A 27,672-nucleotide genomic window follows, 5' to 3' on the forward strand; every position below is an offset into this window, starting at 1 on the left:
GTATCTCCATTAGGTTGGAGGTGGCCTTAATTTATCCTGCAGAAATATGCAAAACTCAAAATTATAAGTTACGGAGCTTAAGTTTATTCAAGACGTAAAAATAAGCTTCCCTTGTCACTGTCCCCCTACAATGTTGGGGTCAGTGTTTTCTGAGCTATGAGGCACCTACTAGTTTTCCAAGTGGCTTGTAAACATAAATATATTCCACTTAGAGTTTTAGTAGATAAGACCAAAAAAAAAAAAAAAAGGGAAAATCAACGCTGTGTATCTAATGAGTATCCCATGTTCACCCCTTCCCCCCCAGCCCAGCTGCTCTGTCCCAGAAAGACTCTCATTTTCTGGGGACATTTTACACCAGAGTGGCCCCGGCAGTCTCAGAAGTGTCTTGGTTTCTGTGAAGTGAGGCTGCCTAAATCTGGAACAATACATCCAGAGTAAAGACAGACTCAGATGATCTACAAGGGGACAGCCTAAAATCCATTCACTTACCCCAATAAATTCTACTTTGAATCAGCCTGGGAAGCCACATGAAACATGTCTAACTATGTTTTATGACCTGTTTCATTACTTTGTGAGCCTTTCAGAATGTTAGAAACACGCTTTTCTCCAGGAGGAAAGCCCTGATTGCCCCCCTGCGGGGCTAAAGGGCCATTTGGACACTGGAATTTGTGTGTTTTTCTCATGAATTCTTCATTCTACTACGTGTGTGTACACAGTGAAATGATGGTTTCTATTACGATCCTGCTCCTAAGGCGAGAAAATGGGTAATAAATTAGCTTCAATTATCTAGAGTGTCTATGTAACTGTAGTACAGTTTTATCAAATTAAAGATACTTATCAGAGTGGTTCTAGCTTCTCAGAATTAGCTGTCTGAGAAAACTACAGAGGAGAGGAACCCTGCATGCCTAAGCAGAAAAACCATCCACTTGAGGTTAATCTAGCATTTATCTCAGCATATAAAGTTGACCTAGTGTGTGACCTAGGATGTCACCTCCCTGAGTCTCCATTTATTCATCTATAAAAGGGTACAAATGTACCAGGTCACCTGCAATTTCCTTCATCTCAAAGATCTTACCAGTCTAATGTGGAATTGTTCCTCAGTTGACATAAAAGACAATTCTTATTAGGAGAATTTTGTTAAAATGTGTTTTATCCATACAGATGCACTTGATGTTTAAAACTTGTCAGCTTATCAAAAACCCTGACTGATAAGAGACTGATCATTTTCTAAGGAAGTGTTATAATTCAAGATAAAGGAGGAAATATTTGTGTTTTTTTTTTCATTGTGTCAATGCAGTGATTTTTTTAAAAAATTAAGAGCAGGTGGATCTTTAGGCATCAAAAAAGGATTGTTTGAAATACAAAACATTTTATTATTAAAGCTCACCAGCTGAGGTTTGCTGACAAGAGAAATAATCATACAACATAACCTTTTATTTCATCAGAGGAAGTCACGCCTACCCAAGTTCTGAAGCCCAAGATCCACAAAATGGTTTCATATGAGTGACAATCCTACTCAAAACAGCTGTCTGCGAGGAAAATAAATGGGATTTAATCTGCCATAAAATGAACTGCACAATTTATTTTTCTTGAGGAAGTCATGCCTTGTGACATTGGGGAGCTGTAACGGTTTTGCTTTGAAAAGAAGCATCCCTTTCTCTGCCAAACCCATATGAATTCATCCATGTGGAGTTTTCATCCATCAAAAGCAACTGGAAAGCCAGATCGGCTTACCCACCACCTGAGGATGGGAGCTGCTCTTCCCTATCTTTAAAAGGACTGATTTAAAACATGAGCCCTAAATAAGTATTCAATCCAGAGAGAGGTTTTAAGATGGTTGGTTATTAAGGTTGAAATATATGAAATGATCAGCCAGCCATTAATGTTCTACAAAAAACGACAATTTCATCTGCCTCAAGCTAATATTTAAAGAGAATAAAACTGTAAAATAGCAAAATGCTAGTTAAAAAAATGACAATTAGATGAGATTTATCATTTCTTCAAAATGAAAGTATTTTTAAAAAACTTAAAAGCAACTACTAGAGGAAATATAAATACTTACAACCCCTAAATTGACAAAATTTCCTGTGTGGGCATTTTTAAAGACCTCACAGGAATTAACAGTATTTTAAATTTATCTCATTCATTCAAGTACACAAAATATTTTTTAAATGATAAAGAAAAAGAAAGCAGTAACAAAATTTTTCAACTGTGAAATATGCTTTAATATTATATATGATACCTAACTACAGCCCAACTAGACAACAGAACTTAAGTGTGCCTCTTCATTCTATTACACATTTTCCAAGATACTTATTTTTGTGTTCAAAATTCATCTAGAACTGGTCTATTCCAACACTCTAGTCTCAAATTCTACATTAGAACATTTTAAAAACAGTTTTTAACACCACATAAAAATGTCTATTTGTGTGGACGTTTCAGCATATGTATCTTTATTCAATCAAATATAAATTTTACTGAAACTGAACTGAAATAAATTTCATCAAATTTGATATATTAGGACTTTATTGAGAAGACAGAGGATATAATCCCCAAAATTCTGAACCTTCCAGCGCCAATCTTATAGAGGCTAATTCATAAAACAATTCATCAAGAAAAACATATACCTTTATAGTATCTCAAGACCTTTTATCCTAATCTGCAAAAAAAGGATCTACTTAAAATAGGCTGTTTCTACCAGAATAAAGAAAGCATTCCAGTTGTAATCATGAGGATCATGACCCTCGCGATTGTGTGTAACCCTCAGGAACAATCCTGAAAACTGCAGGGATTATTCACATTTGCTCTACAGAAGGAAAAAGGAGAAAGCAAAATGCTGGTCTACACATTATGGCAAATATCAGGCTCAGCAAGGACGCATAACTCTTTATTTTGTCAGATACGGTCCTGTGTTTACACAGACATTTACAACACGTGAGACTGGAGTTTTCGTTTAAAAGTAAGAGGGAGAGAAATCCCAGGAGTGCTTTGCCTTCCGAGACAGCTTCTATTCAAAGCATATTCTGCCACTGATGAGTAGGACTCATATTTTACAAATGTATAAAGACATTTTTATGAGTTGATTTTGTGTTTTGGAACTTGCAGAAGGTACGCTTTATAAATTGTCTTCCTTATTTTCCTCTGACTTTGAGAACATATAACTGTTCTACGTTCATATTTACGACTCTATGCCCTGGACTCCCTTCGGCAGCAGACACAAAAATAACTGCTAAAACAGACCAGTTTTATTAAAACTGTACATTTCATCCTTATGTGGCATGATATGCAAATTTATCATCAGAAATCGATGAGCTTTCTTTCACTTCTATAGCAGGTGATGATGAATTTCTAATAGAAAAGTGTACAGTTGAGTTTTATACTATTTTCTTAGTTCCTGTTACTTATTAGCATTTAATACTGTATTTTGATTTTAAAATGCGATTATCCTTACAACTTGAAATCTGAATAATAAATCTAAACAATTCCAAGATTCACTTAGAGTGACCGGCGCTCAATAAGTCTGAGACATAACAGTGGCTTGTCTTACAGGCTAGGGGCCTGACGGAAAACCAGCACAAAGGCATCTTTGTTGACTGTCACCTCTAAATCCTTATATGCACTTTAGTGTTAGTATTTTATCACTTAAGATAGAAATGCACTGGGCCTCCCTGGTGGCGCAGTGGTTGAGAGTCCGCCTGCCGATGCAGGGGACACGGGTTCGTGCCCCGGTCCGGGAAGATCCCACATGCCGTGGAGCGGCTGGGCCCATGAGCCATGGCCGCTGGGCCTGCGCGTCCGGAGCCTGTGCTCCGCAACGGGAGAGGCCACAACGGTGAGAGGCCCGCATACCGCAAAAAGAAAAAAAAAAAAAAAAAAAAGATAGAAATGCACTACCATTCTTCATCTATTTTACAACCTTCTTTTCACACCAATAATACCTTCCAGCTTTGAATAGTTGTAAAACTTGTGCTAACTGATTTGTCTGGTTATGGGAACTTTCCTTAATGGTATACTTGGAGACTATCTGAGTAAAGTAGAACCTGGAATTCAAGACTCATCATTACCACTTGTGAAATGACTTAAAATATTCTCAGTATTTTTAAGATTTATAAACACATTTAACTATGTGAAGAGTCTAAGATTTTGATGGTAATATGGACCTTTAAAGAAATTGTGTGTGTGTATGTATACACATACATGTGATCTCTGAATTTGGCATGAAAATTACTGAATGATTTCAAAGCCAATTAGATCTACAAAATATTGGAAGGCACATTTGTATAACAAAGAAGTAAAATTGGCAAGGGAGGAGTAACAGCAGTAACCTGAAATTCAACATAAAATGCTACAAAATGAGTTCAGGAGAAGGCATAGTAAATGTCTACAAACTTGTGAAAATGCCAACATTTATCAAAGAAATGTTATCACAAATGTCACATAAAATAATGTAGAGGTAATACTATCAAATTCCCATCCCAACTTTCCCCTTGCAGATTTATAAATCCAGTATCAATTAAATGCTGAATAGTAAGAATAGAAAAAATGTATGTCAAAATAATATGGATAAGACACAGGAGATTTTTGAAATTAAGCTATTTATGCATTTATATTACTCACTGAAGCTCCAACCCCAATTCTAAGACACATGACAATTATTCTGAAACCTTGATTTGCATAAAAATGACACATAGATTTTGCTGAAGTGAAGAATCTGATCTATCTGGATGGAGCCTGACAGTCTACATGACTGATAAGCCTCAGTGTGATGCTGATGTTGCTGATCCACGGACCACACTTTGAGTAGCAAGGATCTATGCTCTCTGAGGAAGAGTAAACTGGATTTCTTTAAAGTGGCTGATTTTGCTAGATCGGAAGGATAGTTTTAAGTTTGTGATTTTCCCTCTAACTAGAACATGGAGAATAATAGGTCTTTGTGAAACTCTAACACTCAGCTACCTACTTTTCCTGTTGAGGAAGTTTGAAACAAGCAGGGCGAGAGTGAGTTAGTGTGTAAGTGCACACACATCCAGGGCACAACAGTACCCTCACACCTGCATTAAGGGAATTGTATCAGCAACTCTCCTGTGAGTTCCCTCGGTTTAAACTTGAATTCCTCTAAGCACACAAACTTTAGAGAACTGTCAGGTTCAAATCGGCCCTGTCTCTGAGGCTAAGCCCCAGCTTAGTTCACACGTTTCAACATTTTCTGTGTGGATGCCGTGAAGGTTGCCTGGAATTTGGAGATAAGCCCAGGATTAGTCCTGCTTTAAAGTCATCATGAAGTCTTGTTAGAAGCCTCAAGTTAAGTTGTTAAATGTATTACTGAGAGCTTACTGGAAAAAAAAATATATATTCACTAACTTTGGTAAGTGTCAGATAGCAAAAACATGGTGTTGGTTTTGAAATTTTACCTGTAGGCCTGCACCTCCCTGTTTTTATAGACAGTAGGCTTATGTTAGGAGGCTAAAACAACACTCTGTTTACCAAGCTCATTTCAGGAAGAATATCTAAACTGAGAAGTGCTGGGATGTTCATTTTTTAAAAGCATTTTGATAACTGGGTCAACTGGGTAAATTCAAGCTGATTTTTAGAAAGCACTTTGCAGTGATTTTATAATTCAAAAATACTTTAGTATTTTTTTCTCTATTGCTATGAAACCAATTCTACAGAATTCACCAATCATAGAATGATTACATTTTTGGGGACTATGAATTCCAAGCGATATTACACTTGTGCTATTAACATGGCTAACATGTTGGCTTTCCCTTTTTTTTTTTTTTTCATGTGTAGCTATTCTACTGACCTGGAAGACATAAAATATAAAGCAGTAATGTTTGATTAAGTCTTGTCAAAATTTTATTGCCTTTAGCCAAAGGACATTAGAGAATATTCAGAAGAGCTATAGTGCAAAGGTGTTAAAATGCATACTGAACAGACTTGGAACTAGAATATATTTCTGAAAACAAATATGAAGTGTAACATTTCAGAAATAATTTCCTGAAGGAGGCCAAAAAAACCTCCTATATTTTCTTGTACTTTAAAATTTGTCTAGCCTACTTAACTTGATTTTTAAAGAACGGGTGGAAAATACTTCGATTTCTGGGTTGTCCAAAAGTTAAAAAAAAAAAAAAGCATAAAGTATAATAGTGTTTAACAGCATGGCTATGCATCATATCTGACTAAAAAGCAGAGAAAACTTCTTTGTCTTAGAGGTCCTGGAAACAAGAGATGCCTGGAAATATCTTCCTTCGCTTACAATAGGAAAAACAATTCTGAAAGGAATTTTTGATAAACATTAAGGTCACTGACATAATTTAGGGAGGTGACATGTTCTATTAACCCTCCTTTTGTTGAAACTCTAAAATTTCATTTTTCTTCAGTCTACCCGTATAAGTCTATGAAGGCATGACTTCTAAACAACTTCTGTTGCAACCGGGGTTGTGGGGGCTAGGTGGTAGGTGACAGGTAGATGGGTAGATGATGGATGGATGGATGGACACATAGAGGATTGACTGATTCAATTTTGTGAATAAGATTTCATTAAATTGAGAGAATCTCCTCACAAAAGTATGTAGAATATTGATGTTGTGTTTCTGGACAGTATTTGGGGAGGAGGGGTCAGAAGTTGAGAGCAGGTGCTCTCCTATGGAGCACAGTTCCTTCAGCCGTCAAAGTAGGTCTTCATCACAACCTCCTGGGAGGAGGTACTTAGAAAACTAATGAGTTACTTATCCCCATTTTAATAAGGAATTTGAGACAGCGCAAGGTTAATTTACCCAAAGTCATACAGTTCATAGTTGGTATCAAGATTCCAACCTATGCTTACCATGTTGATTTCCTAGATTTCTCACAATTCAGAAAGCAGGAGTGATGCTTTTAGGTTCACCTAAACCCTAATATTTTATCAGAAGAGATTCTGTAATCTGAAACAAAAAATTGAAAGAAGGGCTTCTCTTATTCCATGCACCTTTAGAATTATGGTATATTCTAAAAGATTTGCGGAAGTATTTTTATCACATCTTTCAACGTTTAGTCTTACACTATGGTCAGGCTAGTAAAATGAAAAGCAATATTCAAAAAGCTTTCCCGTTTGAAAGTTTAATGCTCATAAAATACTACTTTCAACTTGATAGTTCACAGGAATACAGTAACTAAAGGAAAGATTTACGAAAGCATTAAAATAATGATTATCCTTAAAAATGTCCCGCAGGAAAGTCAAAATCACCATTACTGTCCCAACCAATCCTTTTTGTGTAGCTTCATGTCACTAACAGCAATGACATGGACCATCCAGAACACACTTCCTTCCTGGGTAACATTCTAAGCAGAAGGGACAGTCTATCAAAGTCGCTACTATACAGAGATGACAATGATTTAAACCCAAGACAAAAGTAGATGCCACTATTTTCTCCCTCTTTAAAGACTTTCAGCTGGAAAATACCTTTGAGAAATATCCATCAAAAACTCTACAAACCACAGTGTACTGCTACCAAGTGTTTCCTACTTTATTACCCCCAGGTCAAAATTCTGCTGTAGGAAATAGTTTATTTACCAAGACAAAGTTAATTATGTAGAAAATTGTCCACAGATACACTGCCCTTTTTCTCTTGGTACCAGTCAACCAAAAAATGCCATTTATTTGGTGATGTGTGGCCCCAGATCTTTATCCCCTTTTTCATTCTTTTATTTAAAAGCAAAGTTTTAGCTTTAACACATGAAATGCCTATTTTTAGCCTGAGGTGGTAATGACTGCTTTGAAATAAGGAGCCTCAATTAGAATAAAAAAGAAATCAATGTGTTATTTAAATTAATTTTAAGTAATACATTTAATTTAGGTACTTATTAGATACTGATTTAGATACTTACTGAACACACAACTATATAAGCAATGCAAGGCAAAAACTACTATGAAATCAACCTAAATTACTAAGTTTGTAGTTTACTATTTTAATAGAACAATAGACAACCTTTTTTTTTGGCCTATGAACTTCAACACATATGAATTATCGGCAAACCCTGAATCAGTTTTTGAAGTGAATCATTGCAGACAAAAATGCTAAAGGAACCTCAAAGCTAACACACCAAGCAGTTTTACTTCTATAGAATTTTTAAGTACTACGAAGAAAATGTTTCTGTTGCACATGAAATTTCCAAAACTTCAATTAATCCATAGGATCTCAAGATGCATGTTCTTGAAGGCATAAGAATAACACGGAAACTCATTTCCTGCCACTCTTCCTTACACACATACAGTACTGCTAAACAGAGCTCCTTCATGCAATGAAACAGAAGGTAGATGAATATCTTTAGAAAAGGTTTCCGCCTCTCTGCTCACACCAGCCAAGAAGAATTTTACTTTCCCCTATTTAGACTGAATATGATTTATCAAGTCCTAATCTCAAGAAACTTTCTATAATCTTACTCCCCTGACCTATAAACCAAATTGTGTTCATGAGAATAGTAAACAAACAAACAAAAAGAGTAGAACTGTGTCAAATTTTCTAATACACCACATTCCAGGCCTTTCTGCTGTTGTTATTGTTCAGATATGATAAAATAGCTAAAATTGCCAAGTAAAAATATTTATTTGCATTACTTATAATTTCCAGTACTTATGAAGTAACACAAGCACAGCCTGGAGAATGTATCACACTGGTAAATAACAGAGCAGATCCTTTTCAGAAAGGGGAACAGATTTTCTGGTTCTACTGGAATATTTCACCATTCATATGTACTTACCATAACATATTTTACAATGTTTGTCCTGAAGGTGAAGGTAGATAGAATTTGAGGTATTCTGCCAATACCTCTCTAATTACAACAGAAACGTAATACAAATTTCTTATAGGTCCCCAAATGACGCCAATAACTTTTCATTCAATTCCTTTCGCATTCTGGTCAACATTTTATGAAATCACAGCATCACAGCATAGACAAAACTTTATCATCTCCTTTCAGATAGAATTAGAAAGAAACCATCACAATGATCGTCTGCCTTATTTTAAAAGCCCGTAATGATTATGTAGGTGATAAGAGAATCACATAAAATATTATTAACAGTATCTTACCTCTATCACTGAAGTCATCGACCAGGATGATTTCTGCAATCAGGCTTTCTGGGGTTCGGTTGATGATGCTGTGGATGGTTCGGAGGAGTGAAGTCCAGCCTTCGTTATGGAATGGGATAATGATGCTGGTGTTTGGTAGCCTTTCCAGGTACATCTTGTGCTTACAGCTGGAGATGAGAGAGGAAGGAAAGACTATGTCAGATACAAGACTGTAGTATGTCTTATACTGCCACTGACTCATTGTGTTATCAGACAACTGTGAAAATTAGACTTTGCCTAGTACTTTCCCAACCAAAGCTTCTACATCATCATACTTACTCTACCCACTCCTGGAATTCATTAATGATCTCCTTTCACACTCACTCTTAATGACATAATTATTTATCCTCTCTTATACCAGTGGCTCGAAAAGAAGGTAGGAAGTACACTTGTGCTTCTTGAAATGTTGTGCTCTTGTTAATATGTTCTCTAATAGTAATAAGGATAAATTATATGTATTAACATCATTTCCACTGAGCACACAGCTAATGTTAAACTTTCCGGGAAAGTTTGGAAATTTAACTTCTGTAATATTTATGCCCAATTAATCAGTTTTGGTTGTGGTCTGTTTCCACAGCTGGGCAGTATTTAAGGCTCTAGGGGAGAAAAGAGTCTTAAAGTGAACTAAATGAAGATTGAATCTTAAATAATCACACACTGATGCAACTGCATGGTAAGAGTACATTAAGATCCAAATCATGACACTATCACATTCCTAATGAACACTATACAGAGAAATCTCATGTTGCTGTTTTCACTGTAAAACAATCTGAGATGCCAAACAGGAAGTAGGTTTTAAATTTTGGCATAGTTTAAAGCAATTTAGCATATGTCATGGCTATTCTTTCAATATTCGTGATATATTTAAGTAATTTATAAGCCACCTCAGGGCAGAAAGCTGGTCTCAAATCTGATTTAATTCTTAGTTCAGCACTGGTCATAGTTGCCCAAGCTTTATTAAAGATAATGAATTAATTTAAGTTTGTGAAATCTTTAAGTTACTTAAGAACTAAAATAGGATAAAATTTCAATCAATTACCAAATTTAGTGATTTTTCTGGTATGGATAACATGAAAACAAACAAACAAAAAGAGAGTCGAAATCTGGAAAGAAACGCAGTTTCTGTTTAAATACAGGAACATCTATTATTTCATCCTTTGCCAAGACACTGGCTACTGTTTAGTCCAGATATTGTAGTGTGAATTTGAAGTATGCATAGATTCTACCAAGATGTATAGAAAAAACGTTATGTATATTCAAAACATTACTTAAAATATGGTTTTTTAGTCAGTTGTCTCAACACTTCATTTTACTGTGACCTCAATAGGATATCTTAAATATCACTGTGGATATAAAACAAAGAGATCTTGCCTTGCAGCTTCAGATAATAGAATAAAATGTAATTAAAGCAAAAAATTTTAACTATCGTGGAAGATAAAATAAAATGAAATAATTTAGACAAATAATTTAAATTTTATCTTGTCCTTTTATTATCAATTATTTAATCTAAATTTTAAAATCTGTAATAATATTTATCAAACAAGAGATTTAGAGGTTTTCAAGTACAATGAAAAGCATTGGAAAAGACCATCAAGAGGATACCATGAAACGTGCATGAAAATACTAGGAAAAAACATGAAGTTCCTTGTAGGATAACATAAAATAATTTTAAAAAGCAATATATGAAACATCTGTCAGTGAGTTCCAGGAGAGTGTAGTGAGACGGATGCTTTCACATGTCACGCACAAATCTGGAAAAGAGTGCTAAATTAATTCAGCACAGCTCATCGTGATTAAGTAGAGCCATCCATCCTTGTCAACAAAGACAAGAGCCCAAGACACATGTGCTTTCCTGTATCAATACTCAGGATAATACAAAACTCCATACCTAACAATGCTCTGGGAATGTAACTGATATCCCCAAGAAGGCAAATTAGCTTTTAAACTTTAAGAAGAGACACTGTACATATTGCTTGCTTATTAATTAAATAGGAATTGCATTCAGAGTAATACATGATAAGCAATCAATAGGCTTAGGGCTTTAAAGAGATGTTTAACAGCTATCTACAATCCATTCAGAAAAAAGGGCAGACATAAGAGAATGCAAGACTACTCATGTGCAAAAAGGGCTTTCCCTCATAAAAATGTTTTCAGTAATTTCTGTGTAAGCTCAAATTATTACCACACAGGGGAGGTGAAAATATCCTTCTATTCATTCATGCTCTCAAGTCCCAATGATTTGCTGAGGGTTTTCCCTAAGCAAGGAGGCAAAGTGGAGATAAAAGAATGAAAAAATCCTACACTCCAACTTTAAGATGTTTACAGTACAAGAGGAGATACAGAAGGGTAAGGAGACAGTTAAAACTTTAAAGGGGAACCAATATGTAGAAGTATAACAGGGTGCCATACAAGCATTTGAGAGAGGCCCCTGAACCAATTTGCAAAGTGCTACAGAAATGCAAGAGAGAGTTAAAAGTGGCCTGCAAAAGACCAGCTCCAGATATATTTAGGAAAAGAACTGATATGACTTATAACTGTCTGGGAGAAACAGTTAAGGAGGACTCCCATGTTTTGGACATGGGCAACTGATCTATGAAATACAGACCTACACACAGTGTGTAAGGGGCATTTGAAGGTTGCAAGGCTTGAGGGTAAACATGAGTTCAATTTTGACCACATTAACTTTGAGGTGTCAAAATGATATAGTTGAACATGAAACCAGCTCTTTTGCCCCTTTCCTGTTTGCCCATTTCTGTTCCCCTCTAACCTTGAAAGAATCTAATTATAGGAATGAGATCAGTAAGCAATTGAAGCCAACTCCTGACTTAATGCTCTCCTGAATGCACACCATGCCTTGTCTAACCTGGTGACTCTTTTCCTAGATGAAAAGAAGAGTGAGGACTGAAGCAGTTCAAGAATCACGGGCTCTCTGCCTCTAACAACCCCCTCAGCAATCCTGCTGGCAGATCACGCAGGCAAGGTGACATCGGAAGAGAGAGTCAGCCAGTCTGCACGCAATGGAGAATGCTGCAGAACCCAACCTCCTGCCTTGACGATTCCCTGAGATTCTTCCCCCTTTTCTCCTGTAAAAACTGTCATGGCTGAGCAGAATCTTCAGAGCTGGTCTCTGGACACGAGTCCACCTTCTCCCCAGATTGCCAGCTTTTCTGATAAAAGCACCTTTCCCCTCTACGGACACTTGCCTCTCCAATGATTGGCTTTTGAGCAGCGAGCAGCTGAACCTGAGTTCGGTAACAGAGCAATTGTATATATAATATACACATCTATCTGTCTATGTATGTACCTATGTGTGTAAATCTATCTATCCATCTATCTATGTGTATATGTGTACTGCTTAGAAAAAGATCTGATTTACAGGAGGAATAGTGATAGGCTCTAGCACTGATGCCAGGGCACTGCCACTATCTCCGCAGCACCACCATCCCAACACTTGCCAAGAGGATCCTCTGAAAAGTACCAGCAGATAGCCAACTGAATGCACTCTCTCATCTCTGAAAAAGGGCAGATCAAAAGTTCTGGGGCAAATGAATGTCCCTAGCTTCAAGATGGCGGAGGAGTGAGACGTGAAGATCACCCTCCACCCCACAAATACATCAGAAATACATCTACACGTGGAACAAGTCCTACAGAACACCTACTGAACGCTGGCAGAAGACCTCAGACCTCCCAAAAGGCAAGAAACTCCCCAGTACCTGGGTAGGGCACAAAGAAAAAGAAAAAACATAGACAAAAGGATAGGGACGGGACATGCACGAGTGGGAGGGAGCCGTGAAGGAGGAAAGGTATCCACACACTAGGAAGCCCCTTCGCGGGCAGAGACTGCGGGTGGCGGAGGGGGAAAGCTTCGGAGCTGCGGAGGAGAGCGCAGCCACAGGGGTGCGGTGGGCAAAGCGGAGAGATTCCCGCACAGAGGATCGGTGCCGACCGGCACTCACCAGCCCGCGAGGCTTGTCTGCTCACCCGCCGGGGCGGGCGGGGCTGGGAGCTGAGGCTCGGTTTTCGGTCGGAGCGCAGGGAGAGGACTGGGGTTGGCGGCGTGAACACAGCCTAAAGGGGTTAGTGCGCCACGGCTGGCCGGGAGGGAGTCCGGGAAAAGTCTGGAGCTGCCGAGGAGGCAAGAGACCACTGTTTCAAGGTGCATGAGGAGAGGGGATTCAGAGCGCAGCCTAAACGAGCTCCAGAGACGGGCGCGAGCCGCGGCTATCAGCACGGACCCCAGAGACGGGCGTGGGACGCTGGGGCTGCTGCTGCCACCAAGAAGCCTGTGTGCGAGCGCAGGTCACTCTCCACACCTCCCCTCCCGGGAGCCTGTGCAGCCTGCCACTGCCGGGGTCCCGGAATCCAGAGACAACTTCCCCGGGAGACGGCGCGCCTCGGGCTGGTGCAACGTCACGCCGGCCTCTGCTGCCGCAGGCTCGCCCCGCATCGTGCCCCTCCCTCCCTCTGGCCTGAGTGAGCCGGAACCCCCGAATCAGCGGCTCCTTTAACCCCGTCCTGTCTGGGCGGGGAACAGATGCCTTCAGGAGACCTACAGGCAGAGGCAGGTCCAAACCCAAAGCTGAATCCATGGAGCTGTGCGAACAAAGAACAGAAGGGGAAATCTCTCCCAGCAGCCTCAGGAGCAGCGGATTAAATCTCCACAATCAACTGGATGTACCCTGCATCTGTGGAATACCTGAATAGACAACAAATCATCCCAAAATTGAGGCGGTGGACTTAGTGTGATTTTGTCTGTATAGCTTTGCTCTTACCATTTATCCTAGGGTTCTGTCTGTCCACTTTTTTTTTTTTCAGTATTGATTTTTAGCGCTTGTTATCATTGGTGGATCTGTTTTGTCGGTTTTGTTGCTCTCTTCTTTCTCTCTTTTTTAATTGCTTTTAGTTTTTAATTTTTAATTTTTTTGTACTTTAATAACTTTCCTTTCCTTCCTTCCTTCCTTCCTTCCTCCCTTTTCTTCTGAGCTGTGAGGCTGAAAGGGTCTTGGTGCTCCGGCCGGGTGTCAGGCCTGTGCCTCTGAGGTGGGAGAGCCGAGATAAGGACATTGGTCCAACAGAGACGTCCTGGATCCACGTAATATCAAACAGCATAAGCTCTCCCAGAGATCTCCATTTCAACACTAATACCCAGCTCCACTCAACAACCAGCAAGCTCCAGTGCTGGACACGCTATGCCAAACAACTAGTAAGATAGGAACACAACCCCACCCATTAGCGAAAAGCCCGCCTAAAATCATAATAAGGTCACAGACACCCCAAAACACACCACCGGACGCGGTCCTGCCCACCAGAAAGACAAGATCCAGCCTCATCCACCAGAACACAGGAACCAGTACCATCCACCAGGAAGCCTACACAACCCACTGAACAAACCTTAGTAACTGGGGGCAGACACCAAAAACAAAAGGAACTACGAACCTGCAGCCTGTGAAAAGGAGACCCCAAACACAGTAAGTTAAGCAAAATGAGAAGACGGAGAAACACACAGAAGATGAAGGAGCAAGATAAAAACCTACCAGACCAGAAGAATGAAGAGGAAATAGGCAGTCTACCTGAAAAAGAATTCAGAGTAATGATAGTAAAGGTGATCCAAAATCGTGGAAATAGAATGGAGAAAACACAAGAAACATTTAACAAGGGCTTAGAAGAACTAAAGAGCAAATAAACAATGATGAACAACACAATAAATGAAATTAAAAATTCTCTAGAAGGAATCAATAGCAGAATAACTGAGGCAGAAGAACAGATAAGTGACCTGGAAGATAAAATAGCGGAAATAACTACTGCAGAATACAATACAGAAAAAAGAATGAAAAGAATTGAGACAATCTCAGAGAATTCTGGGACAACATTAACCGCACCAACATTCGAATTATAGGGGTCCGAGAAGAAGAAGAGAAAAAGAAAGGGACTGAGAAAATATTTGAAGAGATTATAGTTGAAAACTTCCCTAATATGGGAAACAAAAATAGTCAACCAACACCAGGAAGAACACAAAGTACCATACAGGATAAATCCAAGGAGAAACACACCAAGACACATATTAATGAAACTATCAAAAATTAAATTAAAGAAAAAATATTAAAAGCAGCAAGGGAAAAAAAACAAATAATACACAAGGGAAACCCCATAAGGTTAACAGCAGATCTTTCAGCAGAAACTCTGCAAGCCAGAAGGGAGTGGCAGGACATATTTAAAGTGATGAAAGGGAAAAACCTACAACCAAGATTACCCAGCAAGGATCTCATTCAGATGCAATGGAGAAATTAAAATATTTACAGAGAAGCAAAAGCTAAGAGAATTTGGCACCACCAAACCAGCTTTACAACAAACGCTAAAGGAAGTTCTCTAGGCAGGAAACACAAAAGAAGGAAAAGACCTACAATAACAAACCCAAAACAATTAAGAAAATGGAAATAGGAACATACATATCCATAACTACCTTAAATGTAAATGGATTAAATGCTCCAACCAAAAGACATAGACTGGCTGAATGGATACAAAAACAAAAGCTGTATATATGCTGTCTACAAGAGACCCACTTCAGAACTAGGGACACCTACATACTGAAAGTGAGGGGATGGAAAAAGATATTCCATGCAAATGGAAATCTAAAGTAACCTGGAGTAGCAATTCTCATATCAGACAAAATAGACTTTAAAATAAAGACGGTTACAAGAGACAAAGAAGGACACTACCTAATGATCAAGGGATCAATCCAAGAAGATATAACAATTGTAAATATTTATGCACCCAACATAGGAGCACCTCAATACATATGGCAAATGTTAATGGCCATAAAAGAGGAAATCGACAGGAACACAATCACAGTAGGGGACTTTAACACCCCACTTTCACCAATGGACAGATCATCCAAAATGAAAATAAATAAGGAAACACAAGCTTTAAATGACACATTAAAGAAGATGGACTTAATTGATATTTATAGGACATTCGATCCAAAAACAACAGAATACATTTCTTCTCACGTGCTCGTGGAACATTCTCCAGGATAGATCATATCTTGGGTCACAAATCAAGCTTTAATAAATTTAAGAAAACTGAAATTGTATCAAGTATCTTTTCCGACCACAAAACTATGAGACTAGATATCAGTTACAGGAAAAAAATCTGTAAAAAATACAAACACATGGAGGCTAAATAATACACTACTAAATAACCAAGAGACCAGTGAAGAAATCAAAGAGGAAATCAAAAAATACCTAGAAACAAATGACAATGAAAACACGACAACCCAAAACCTATGGGATGCAGCAAAAGTAGTTCTATAAGGGAAGTTTATAGCAAGACAATCCTACCTCAAGAAACAAGAAACTCCTCAAATAAACAACATATCTTTATACCTAAAGCAATTATAGAAAGAAGAACAAAAAAACCCCAGTTAGCAGAAGGAAAGAAATCATAAAATCAGATCAGAAATAAATGAAAAAGAAATGAAGGAAATATAGCAAAGATCAATAAAACTTAAAGCTGGTTCTTTGAGAAAGTAAACAAAATTGATAAACCATTCAACAGACTCATCAAGAAAAAAAGGGAGAAGACTCAAATCAACAGAATTAGGAATGAAAAAAGAGAAGTAACAACTGATACTGCAGAAATACAAAGGATCATGAGCAGTTACTACAAGCAACTATATGCCAATAAAACGGACAACCTGGAAGAAATGGAAAAATTCTTTGAAAAGCACAACCTTCCGAAACTGAACCAGGAAGAAATAGAAAATATGAACAGACCAATCACAAGCACTGAAATTGAGACGAAGATTTAAAATCTTCCAACAAACAAAAGCCCAGGACCAGATGGCTTCACAGGCGAATTCTATCAAACATTTAGAGAATAGTTAACACCCATCCTTCTCAAACTCTGCCAAAATATAGCAGAGGGAGGAACACTCCCAAACCCATTCTACTAAACTACCATCACCCTGACACCAAAACCAGACAAAGATGTCACAAAGAAAGAAAACTACAGGCCAATATCACTGATGAACACAGATGCAAAGATCCTCAACAAAATACTAGGAAACAGAATCCAGCAGCACATTAAAAGGATCATACACCATGATCAAGTGGGCTTTATCCCAGGAATGCAAGGAATCTTCAATATACACAAGTCAATCAATGCAAAACACCATATTAACAAACTGAAGGACAAAAACCATATGATCATCTCAATAGATGCAGAAAAAGCTTTCAACAAAATTCAACACTCATTTATGATAAAAACCCTCCAGAAAGTGGGCATAGAGGGAACCTACCTCAACATAAAAAAGGCCATATATGACAAAACCACAGCCAACATCATTCTCAGTGGTTAAAAACTGAAACCATTCCCTCTAAGATCAGGAACAACACAAGGTTGTCCACTTTCACCAGTAGTATTCAACACAGCTTTGGAAGTTTTGGCCACAGCCATCAGAGAAGAAAAAGAAAAGGAATCCAAATTGCAAAAGAAGAAAAGCTGTCACTGTTTGCAGATGACATGGTACCACAGAGAGAGAATCCTAAAGATGGTACCAGAAAACTATTAGAGCTAATCAATGAATTTGGTAAAGTAGCAGGATACAAAATTAATGCACAGAAATCTCTTGTATTCCTATACACTAATGATAAAAAATCTGACAGAGAAATTAAGGAAACACTCCCATTTACCACTGCAACAAAAAGAATAAAATACCTAGGAATAAACCTACCTAAGGAGACAAAAGACCTGTAATGCAGACAACTGTAAGACAATGATGAAAGAAATTAAAGATGATACAAACAGACGGAGAGAGATATACCATGTTCTTGGATTGGAAGAATCAACATTGTGAAAATGACTCTACAACCCAAAGCAATCTACAGATTTGATGCAAACCCTACGAAACTACCAATAGCATTTTTCACAGAACTACAGCAAAAAACTTCACAATTTGTATGGAAACACAAAAGACCCCGAATAGCCAAAGCAATCTTGAGAGAGAAAAACGGAGCTGGAGGAATCAGGCTCCCGGACTTCAGACTATACTACAAAGCTATAGTAATCAAGACAGTATGGTACTAGCACAAAAACAGAAATACAGATCAATGGAACAGGATAGAAAGCCCAGAGATAAACCCACAAACATATGGTGGTCACCTTATTTTTGATAAAAGAGGCAGGAATATACAATGGAGAAAAGACAGCCTCTTCAATAAGTGGTGCTGGGAAAACTGGACAGCTACGTGTATAAGAATGAAATTAGAAAACTCTCTAACACTATACACAAAAATAAACTCAAAATGGATTAAAGACTTAAATGTAAGGCCAGACACTACCAAACTCTTAGAGGAAAACATAGGCAGAACACTCTATGACATACATCACAGCAAGATCCTTTTTGACCCACCTCCTAGAGAAATGGAAATAAAAAGAAACATTAACAAATGGGACCTATTGAAACTTAAAAGCTTTTGCACAGCAAAGGAAACCATAAACAAGACAAAAAGACAACCTCAGAACAGGAGAATGTATTTGCAAACGAAACAACTGACACAGGATTAATCTCCAAAAGTTACAAGCAGCTCATGCAGCTCAATAACAAAAAAACAAACAACCCAATCCAAAAATGGGCAGAAGACCTAAATAGACCTTTCTCTAAAGAAGATATACAGATTGCCAACAAACACATGAAAGGATGCTCAACATCACTAATCATTAGAGAAATGCAAATCAAAACTACAGTGAGGTATCACCTCACACCGGTCAGAATGGCCATCATCAAAAAATCTACAAAGAAGAGAACAAACGTATGGACACCAAGGTGGGGAAAGCAGCAGAGGGTTGTGGTGATGCTGTGATGAATTGGAAGATTGGGATTGACATATATACACTAGTATGTATAAAATGGGTAACTAATAAGAATCTGCTGTGTAAAAAAATAAAATTTAAAAAATAATTTAAAAAAAAGAAAAAATTCTATGGTGAACTTTAGGTTGAATTAGTTGTTCTTTTATCCATAAACTGAATTAACCAGAGCCTCATCCAAAGCTTAAAGTACCTGTAAACAAAATCGCTCTGTAGAAAAAAGTGAGAAAAGCAAAAAAAAAAAAAAAAAATCTGCAAACAATAAATGCTAGAGAGGGTGTGGAGAAAAGGGAACCCTCTTGCACTGTTGGTGGGAATGTAAACTGATACAGCCACTCTGGAGAACAGTATGGAGGTTCCTTAAAAACTTAAAAATAGAACTACCGTATGACCCAGCAATCCCACTACTGGGTATATACCCTGAGAAAACCATAATTCAAAAAGAGTCATGTACCACAATGGTCACTGCAGCACTCTTTACAATAGCCAGGACGCGGAAGCAACCTAAGTGTCCATCGACAGATGAATGGATAAAGAAGATGTGGCACAGATATACAATGGAATATTACTCAGCCATAAAAAGAAACAAAACTGAATTATTTGTAGTGAGGTGGATGTATGTAGAGTCTGTCATACAGAGTGAAGTAAGTCAGAAAGAGAAAAACAAATACCGTATGCTAACACATATATATGGAATCTAAAAAAAAAAAGTCTTGAAGAACATAGGGGCATGACAGGAATAAAGATGCAGATGTAGAAAATGGACTTGAGGATATGGAGAGGGGGAAGGGTAAACTGGGACGAAATGAGAGAGTGGCATGGACATATATACGCTACCAAAAGTAAAACAGATAGCTAGTGGGAAGCAGCCGCAGAGCACAGGGAGATCAGCTCGGTGCTTTGTGACCACCTAGAGGGGTGGGATAGGGAGGGTGGGAGGGAGGGAGACACAAGAGGGAGGAGATATGGGGATATATGTATATGTATAGCTGATTCACTTTGTTATACAGCAGAAACCAACACACCATTGTAAAGCAATTATACTCCAATAAAGATGTTAATAAAAAAAAAAAGAATGCCCCTAGAACAATTATCAAGCAATGAAGTTGGGGAAAAGGCAGTCCTATGGTGAGACATATCTGAGGTGTTTTCTATAACATCTCCCAGGGTTTTCCAGTGAGATGGAGCCTCAGTTGCCCACAAGGATAAGCATCAGGCCAGGCACCTTTTAGTGGCTGCTTTCCCTTCCCTGTCTTACTTCTTCACCCTACTTCCTCAGGTTCACTCTGTGATTACCTCTTTAAAACTATTGTAGACAAATCTGTCTCAGAGTCTGCTTTAAGGGAACCCAATCTTAGACACAGGGATATAAATTATACTACACTTGGCAAGAACTGTGTCTTGAATACAGAGTGATGGTCAAAATTCCCTAAGAAACACAATTATTTCTGTAGTGTTATGAAACTTGTAGTTTGTTACAGCTGGAGATATTTTTAAGTAATTTAAAAAATCTGTCACAGGTACATTTTACTCTTTCTTTGAACTTTTTAATTATCACTGATACTCTGTTCAGAGTCTACTCTATGCCTATGAAATACAGCTATCAGGACTATTTTTATATGTACCATGTGTACACATAAAATCATGTAAACAAATTACATTAAAAATAGCCTTAATCTAATTAGTAGACTATTAGTAGTAAAGTTACCTTCTTTACATAGATGTCTGTAATTAATTTTTTCAATTAGACCACACTGAAAAGTCATATTTTGTGCTTATAATTATTCCTGAAATATTGAAAAATCACACTTTATCCATTAGACTATCGAGGTTTAAATGATGGCTTTGCCACTTACTACCTGTGTGACAACAGGCAAATTATTTAACTACTATAAGGCTAGTTTTCTTATGTGGAGCAATTAAGAAGCAAAAAGTTATACCTTCTTCATAATGTGTAATAAGAATTAAATTAGATAATCCATACAAAGCGCTCAGTACAGTATTACATCTGATAATAGTGACAGTTTGATAAATACTATCATTATTACTGTTGCTGTTATTGTTGTTACTTTAACAGTTACTGTTTTACCTGTCAAGTCCTCTGTGGAAGGAGCTAGGGAACTAGTAGAGATGGGAACTACATGAGAGAAAGTGAGAGACACTTATGATACATAAATGAATAAATTACAGTTTCTTCCCTTAAGGATTTACAGACCAGTGGACAAATATATAAAATAATTAGACTCAAATGAGACAAGTGACATAATAGATGGCACACAGGCAATGAAAAGCCCAAAGGAAGTATGGTTAACTTTGTCTGAAAGAATTAGGTAAGTCATTATAGATGAGTCTGTATGTTGAGAACAGATCATGTACGATCTTGAAGTGATTCTAAGAAATCTGGACATTAGCCTGCAGTCAACATGAAGTATTTCACATATTGTTAATGATGAGGAAGACAGGATCACATTACATATTCCTCTGGCATCCGGGCAAATGATGCACTGAAGACAGTAGAAACGAAAGGAGAAAAGATTAGAGACTGTAATACTCTGGGCAAAAATAATGAGGGTGCTGATCTAATTTTTACTGTAAGGAAAATCAGCCTGTTTGTGATGGTGCCTGAACTGATTAAATTATACTTAGTTATTCTAGCACTTAAGCTGCTCCAAAGGAAATTGAATTCACTCTCAAAGTCAGCCATTGGATTGGCCAAGTTGTGGTCCAGATGACTGCTTCTCATTATTACTAGAAATATTGAAGAGTATCCAGGGTTTTATTAAGAATCTGCAACCTGTGTATTTTAGATTTAATCTCAAGTCAGGCTGAGAATTGGAAATTTGCGAAATGGGAAGGCAATGTGGCACTGTGGAACTGTGTTGAAGAAATAAGTAAAATGAAGTCAGACAATTTGTATGCTTATGGTTACAAATTTATAGGCAGCAAATTTATAAAAAGAAAATAGGGACAATTTAAAACATTTGCTGCATTAAATTTATAGGAATATGGGTGAAGATGCCTGTATTATTGCATTTCATATTGCTGTATTATTTTCCAATAAGCCTTCACATAAAATAAACTTGGAGTTTAGGAATGGCTCAGAGACGAGGAAATGCCTTTGTTAAGTAACAATTTATCTAAATGAATGGAAAAAACATTCTTAAATGCACCAGAGAGATGAAAGAAATAGTTTAAATTCTTAAAAAGCTACTTGTGAGAAATGACAAATCATGAAGGCATTTTAAAAGCTGACAAAAAACCAGATCAGTCTGTAAACATTCTGCTAAACCATTCACAGTAATGAAAATAAAATTCAATAGAAAATTTCTCATAGGCTTCTAAGCTTCCCCAAAATAGAACACACACATTTTCTGATATTCTCTACTGGCATTTAATAAACTGAGAGATTTAAAAATAGATTTAGTTTAACAGCATTGTTTATTTTAAACATACTTAACTGTCATTCCTTTCAGAGTTATGTTAATTTATCTTCATAATTTCATTGGTTTCACAAAAAATAAGTGGTTCTTTTGACTATAGGAATAAGCCAATTTTTTTAAAAAATAGAGATATATGAAATAAGTACTAGACTTGTTTGTGATTTTTTTTTTTTGTCTAAAAGAGATATTTTATTGTTCATGCAAGAATGTCAACCTTTATACTGTTAGCGTTTAGGTAAACTTGCATTTAAGGTTCTTAAGACCTTCATAAACATTCTTTCTCACTGCCTAAGCTGAGTATTTAGTTTTGGACACAGTGTCAAAACTCACATTTTAAAAATTCAAATTTTCAGACTGCAAGATTTCACTAGAATGTTTGAATGAAAGTATTTGCATATTTTAATCCTTAGATCATTCTGTTCGCTTATCTGAAGTATGACTTTATTTTTTGTTTTACTGGATTTTTCTATCTATTTATATTAAACAGATCAGTCAGGGTGTAATGTTATGGTCATAAATAACCCTAAATCCCAATGACTCAAAAAAGTGAATATTCTCTTTCTTGCATCTTCTGCTTATTCATCACTGGTCTGCGAGAGGGTCTCTGCCTGTTGCCACTGAGAACAGCCAACATTTGCACCACTGTCAGTCACTGTGCCAGAGGTCAGTGAGAACAGTGATGGGTCTCAAGCTGGTAATTAAATGGTCTGTCTCTAAAACGACATACTTCTCTCTGCTTACAAATAGCTGGTCAGAACAATTCACCTGGCATGAGGGCCCAGGAAGTGCAATCCTACATAGTGCAGAATTATAGCCAGAAATAGTGGGCAAACAACACAAATGAACATGACCATCTTAGTCTTCTGCCTTCTTTCAAATAAAAAAGGAAATAGGAAAAAGGAAACTGCCTGTTATACTATATTATATGGAAACATTAAAGAGATTGTTTCTTCACAAAGAAAAAAAAACAAGAAAAACCTGATCATATATATTCGAGGTGTCCCATCTACAGAAGCATAGTTAGCTGTAGGCACATTTTTAGAGCTGCAACCACACTTATGGTATCATCAAGTTTAGTCCCTCATTTTAATTGAAAATTGAGACATTTAGAGTTTTAGAGAGTTAAACAAAAATTATTTTAACAATCAATTTGGTAAAACAGTGTAGTGGGTGAAGAGGTTATACAGTGATGGGGCACTATTCCTGACTCAAAGAGTTTACAAGTTTTTTGTTTTTTTTTTTTTTTTTGCGGTACGCGGGCCTCTCACTGTTGTGGCCTCTCCCGTTGCGGAGCACAGGCTCCGGACGCGCAGGCTCAGCGGCCATGGCTCACGGGCCTAGCCGCTCCGCGGCATGTGGGATCTTCCCAGACCGGGGCACAAACCCGTGTCCCCTGCATCGGCAGGCGGACTCTCAACCACTGCGCCACCAGGGAAGCCCAGTTTACAAGTTTTTGAAAGGTATTTATAACTCACACAGCTGGGTAAACAGAGCAATGAACTAGAATCCGACATTCTTCAGTTTTGACTACCTAATCTTTTGGAAAGGCCATTCTATCATTGGCCTTTTAAGACATCTTTATATTAATGCAATCAATTAAATTATATAAATGTTGTAATATTTTAAAGTGAGGTAGGCAATTACTTTATTAGACCAAACATTTCTGTGAAATGTATTATCTATTCTCCATTAATACTTTCGGAAACAAAAGTTTGAATACACGCTCTAAGAGGGCCTGGACCACTGAACCAATGGGCCATCTGGATCACTAGATTACACTATATAGTGCGCATAATGTCTGTGCACTATATCTAATATTCATTATGCGCACTATATCTAATATTCCTTTATTAATTGGCTTCCCTGGTGGCGCAGTGGTTGAGAGTCCGCCTGCCGATGCGGGGGACGCAGGTTCGTGCCCTGGTCTGGGAGGATCCCATATGCCGCGGAGCGGCTGGGCCCGTGAGCCATGGCCGCTAAGCCTGCGCGTCCGGAGCCTGTGCTCCGCAACGGGAGAGGCCACAACAGTGAGAGGCCCGCGTACCGCAAAAAAAAAAAAAAAAATTAGAATTCCTATTGCAATATTAATCTTACAGAACAAAATACATCAATACGTCAAATTTCCATTTTCTTTAAGGAATTAAAATTGTGAATCTATTTGTGTTTCTCAAACTTACGCTTTTATTTATTTGATCCTTATCATGTAAGTTTCTCAAACATGCACTTTTGGTTTTATTTATTTGATCCTTATCATGGTTACGAAGGATATACTCTGAAATTTAACAGACATGATTCTGACTAGAGGTTATTTTTGTTTTGTTTGCTTTTCTGGATTTATTCAATACCTAACACTTACTTAATATTTACCACATGATGAACATTATATCACGGGTTGAAGATCACAGAAAATCAAAGTCTTATTGTCAGGAAGCCACTGTTCCAGTGGAAGGCACCAGCCAAAATTTCCAATTCATAACATAGTAGAATAAATCTAAATATTGTGTATGTGTAATGTCCTATGAGAACAGCTAAAATCATCTGGCAGGCTGCTATTAAAATAAATGAGATTAATTTTGCAAAAGAGAGCATTTTAAAATAAACTGTAGTAATTGGAAACAGTGTAAAAGTATAGATAACTTTGGAATCTAGTTGCTAATCAGGAAATGAGAACACTCCCTTCGATAGCTCAGCTGGTAGAGGAAGAGGACTGTAGTACTTCCCAGTATAGTCATCCTTAGGTCACTGGTTCAATTCCAGCTAGAAGGAGGAGTGATGTTTTACTAACACAACATTGTACATCAACTATACTAGAATAAAAATTAAAAACAAAACTTTATATATGGGGGAAAAAAGCAATGAGAGTACTTCAAGAATCTGTGACTTTAGAATTTCACAATGAAATTTCTATATGAGTGTCTTAGTTTGTAAGTAGATAACACAAACAACTAGGCATGGAATATCTACATAGACTCTGTTGTATCTATATTTTTTCTTTTATTGATCTAAATATAATTATCAAACAGTAGACCAATACAAAAATAATCGTCATAATAAATGGCTTTTGGCCTTTGACTTTCATCATTTTAATAATTCTGATGTTAACATAGGACTATGGTGTAAGACACCATCTTTTTTCAGTTATGGTAAAATTCCCATATCTAAACACTAAAACTATGATTATTCAAATGTTAAAAAATAATAATCTGATAAGACTGACTCCATGATCAATTCTGGTCTTCTAGTTTGATGTCAAACTTCCAAAAACTAGTTGCTTTTCTGTGAGCTCAATAATTTTTACTTTTCCAGTGGAACCTTAAAATTTGGATGGCTTTGCAGTCACACTGATTGGAGATGCTGACTTTGCCACCAAGGTCACACACAACAGAAATAATTGCCTGAGTTTAAAGCACACTGCTATTTCCCAGTGATGCCATGAAAGTGTACAGTGATGACTGCCTAGTGAAAACCTAGCAGTTTAACACATCTCTAATTACGATTTTTCTCTATCACTGATGTTGCAACGCAGTCTCATAGTAAGCTACTATTCTTTTGAATACATGCATTCAATTTGGCGCTTGATAAACTTGGGGTAATAAAATTACATAAAATTAAAAATACATGTAATAGGGCTTCCCTGGTGGCGCAGTGGTTGAGAGTCCGCCTGCAGATGCAAGGGACACGGGTTCGTGCCCCGGTCTGGGAAGATCCCACGTGCCGCAGAGCGGCTGGGCCCGTGAGCTATGGCCGCTGAGCCTGCGCATCCGGAGCCTGTGCCCCGCAACGGGAGAGGCCACAACAGTGAGAGGCCCGCGTACCGCAAAAAAAAAAAAAAAAAAAAAACATGTAATAATACAAATATAGATATATAGATATATATACATATATTCAGGACTGAAATAGATGTCCCATGAATGACAATAATGATCAATCATTAACTGATACTTGATTTTCCAGTTTCTTTGTGTAATTTAAAAAGCAATTCCAGTTTTTGGATCTTAATGAGCTAGGACACACTGCAACTCATTATAATTTCAACCTTTGTATTTTTATCCCGATTTGAAGCAGGATAACACAGTAATAAGCGACTAGGTTTCGGAGTTTGAGAGCCCTGGTTTGGAGTCAAATTTACATCAATTACCAGCAATGGTGACATTGGAAAAGTTATACAGCATACTGAGGGTATTTTTAGACGGTTTTGTGTGTGGGCGCAACTTCCCCCCGCTCCTCTTTCACACCCCCATGCCCTTGCGTTCGTCCTCATTCTACCTTTCAACGAATCTGCTTTAGGATCTGTCATTCACTCCAAAGATGAGATGTCTGACAACTCTTGAACTGTTGTCTATCCTTGGAGGATTTTCATTTCAACAGGGATACATCTTTAGTTATAGTGGTAAAAACTCTTCCATGTCTCTCAGGCTTTAGCCAATGGAAGAGATACTTGTGTACATTTCTGTTGTTATTCTATCACGGCTTTTCTTTAATGGCCCTTAGAAACAGGCTAATGTACTAATGGCTACACTAGGTTGCATAAGCCGGGTTTCAAAAAATACTATTCAAATAATTATTCAGTTCTTCAAAACAACTGCAGTTTTGAAAGGTTACTTCCTATCTCTTGTTCCTGGTCATTCCTCCCTCAATCTGCTGCTTACGAGTTAACTGTTTTGTCTTTATTCAGTCATACTGAGACATACACTATGCTAGAGCAGCATCTGATTCAAAGGATACATTTCCAGCCTCTTCCAGGGCAGTATTCCCACCTGACTGGAGTGCACAAGTCCTTTAGCTTAATTTGCTTCAGAATTGACTTGTGAACTTGTTGAAGAAAGATACTTCACCACCTTCACAAGTAAATCATAATGAAAACATGAAAGGAAGGCAGTGCCTCCCCAGCTTTTGAGTAGCCTTTGAACTTGAGAAATTTTAAGAAAATCCTTGCACATTTTTGGATGGCTAACCTCAAACATTTCTGTGGATGAGTTCTAACATTCAATAGCCCAGAGTCAGAGCAGTTAAATCACACTTTCTATTTCACACACAATTAAAATAAATACCAAACTATCACATTCACTACATTATACTAAAATACATTGGACACACATAATTATTTTTCCTAATAAACTCAAATCTGACTCCCAAAATTTAATCGTTTTTACAATTTATGTGTTTGAATTGTAGTTCACTTGATCTCTTTATATTTTATCTCCTCATGATATGAATGCAAAAGAAGGAAGGAAATCAGAAGGAGAATCATCAGAAGA

General features: G+C 37.5%; 1 protein-coding gene across 1 annotated transcript in view; it reads right to left on the minus strand.

Annotated features, from left to right (window-relative positions):
* The window catches only part of GALNTL6 (polypeptide N-acetylgalactosaminyltransferase like 6), a gene marked incomplete at both ends in the record, with an annotated part of 1,083,563 nt that overhangs the window by 596,596 nt on the left and 459,295 nt on the right, over positions 1-27,672 (minus strand). Inside the window, one exon of the mRNA XM_081237627.1 lies at positions 9,069-9,235. Within this exon, the coding sequence (XP_081093753.1) occupies positions 9,069-9,235 (167 nt within the window). The remainder of the gene's footprint in view (positions 1-9,068; positions 9,236-27,672) is intronic.

The sequence above is a fragment of the Mesoplodon bidens genome (assembly GCF_964165515.1).
Source record: "Mesoplodon bidens genome assembly, chromosome: 6".
NCBI classification, from domain to species: Eukaryota; Metazoa; Chordata; class Mammalia; order Artiodactyla; family Ziphiidae; genus Mesoplodon; species Mesoplodon bidens.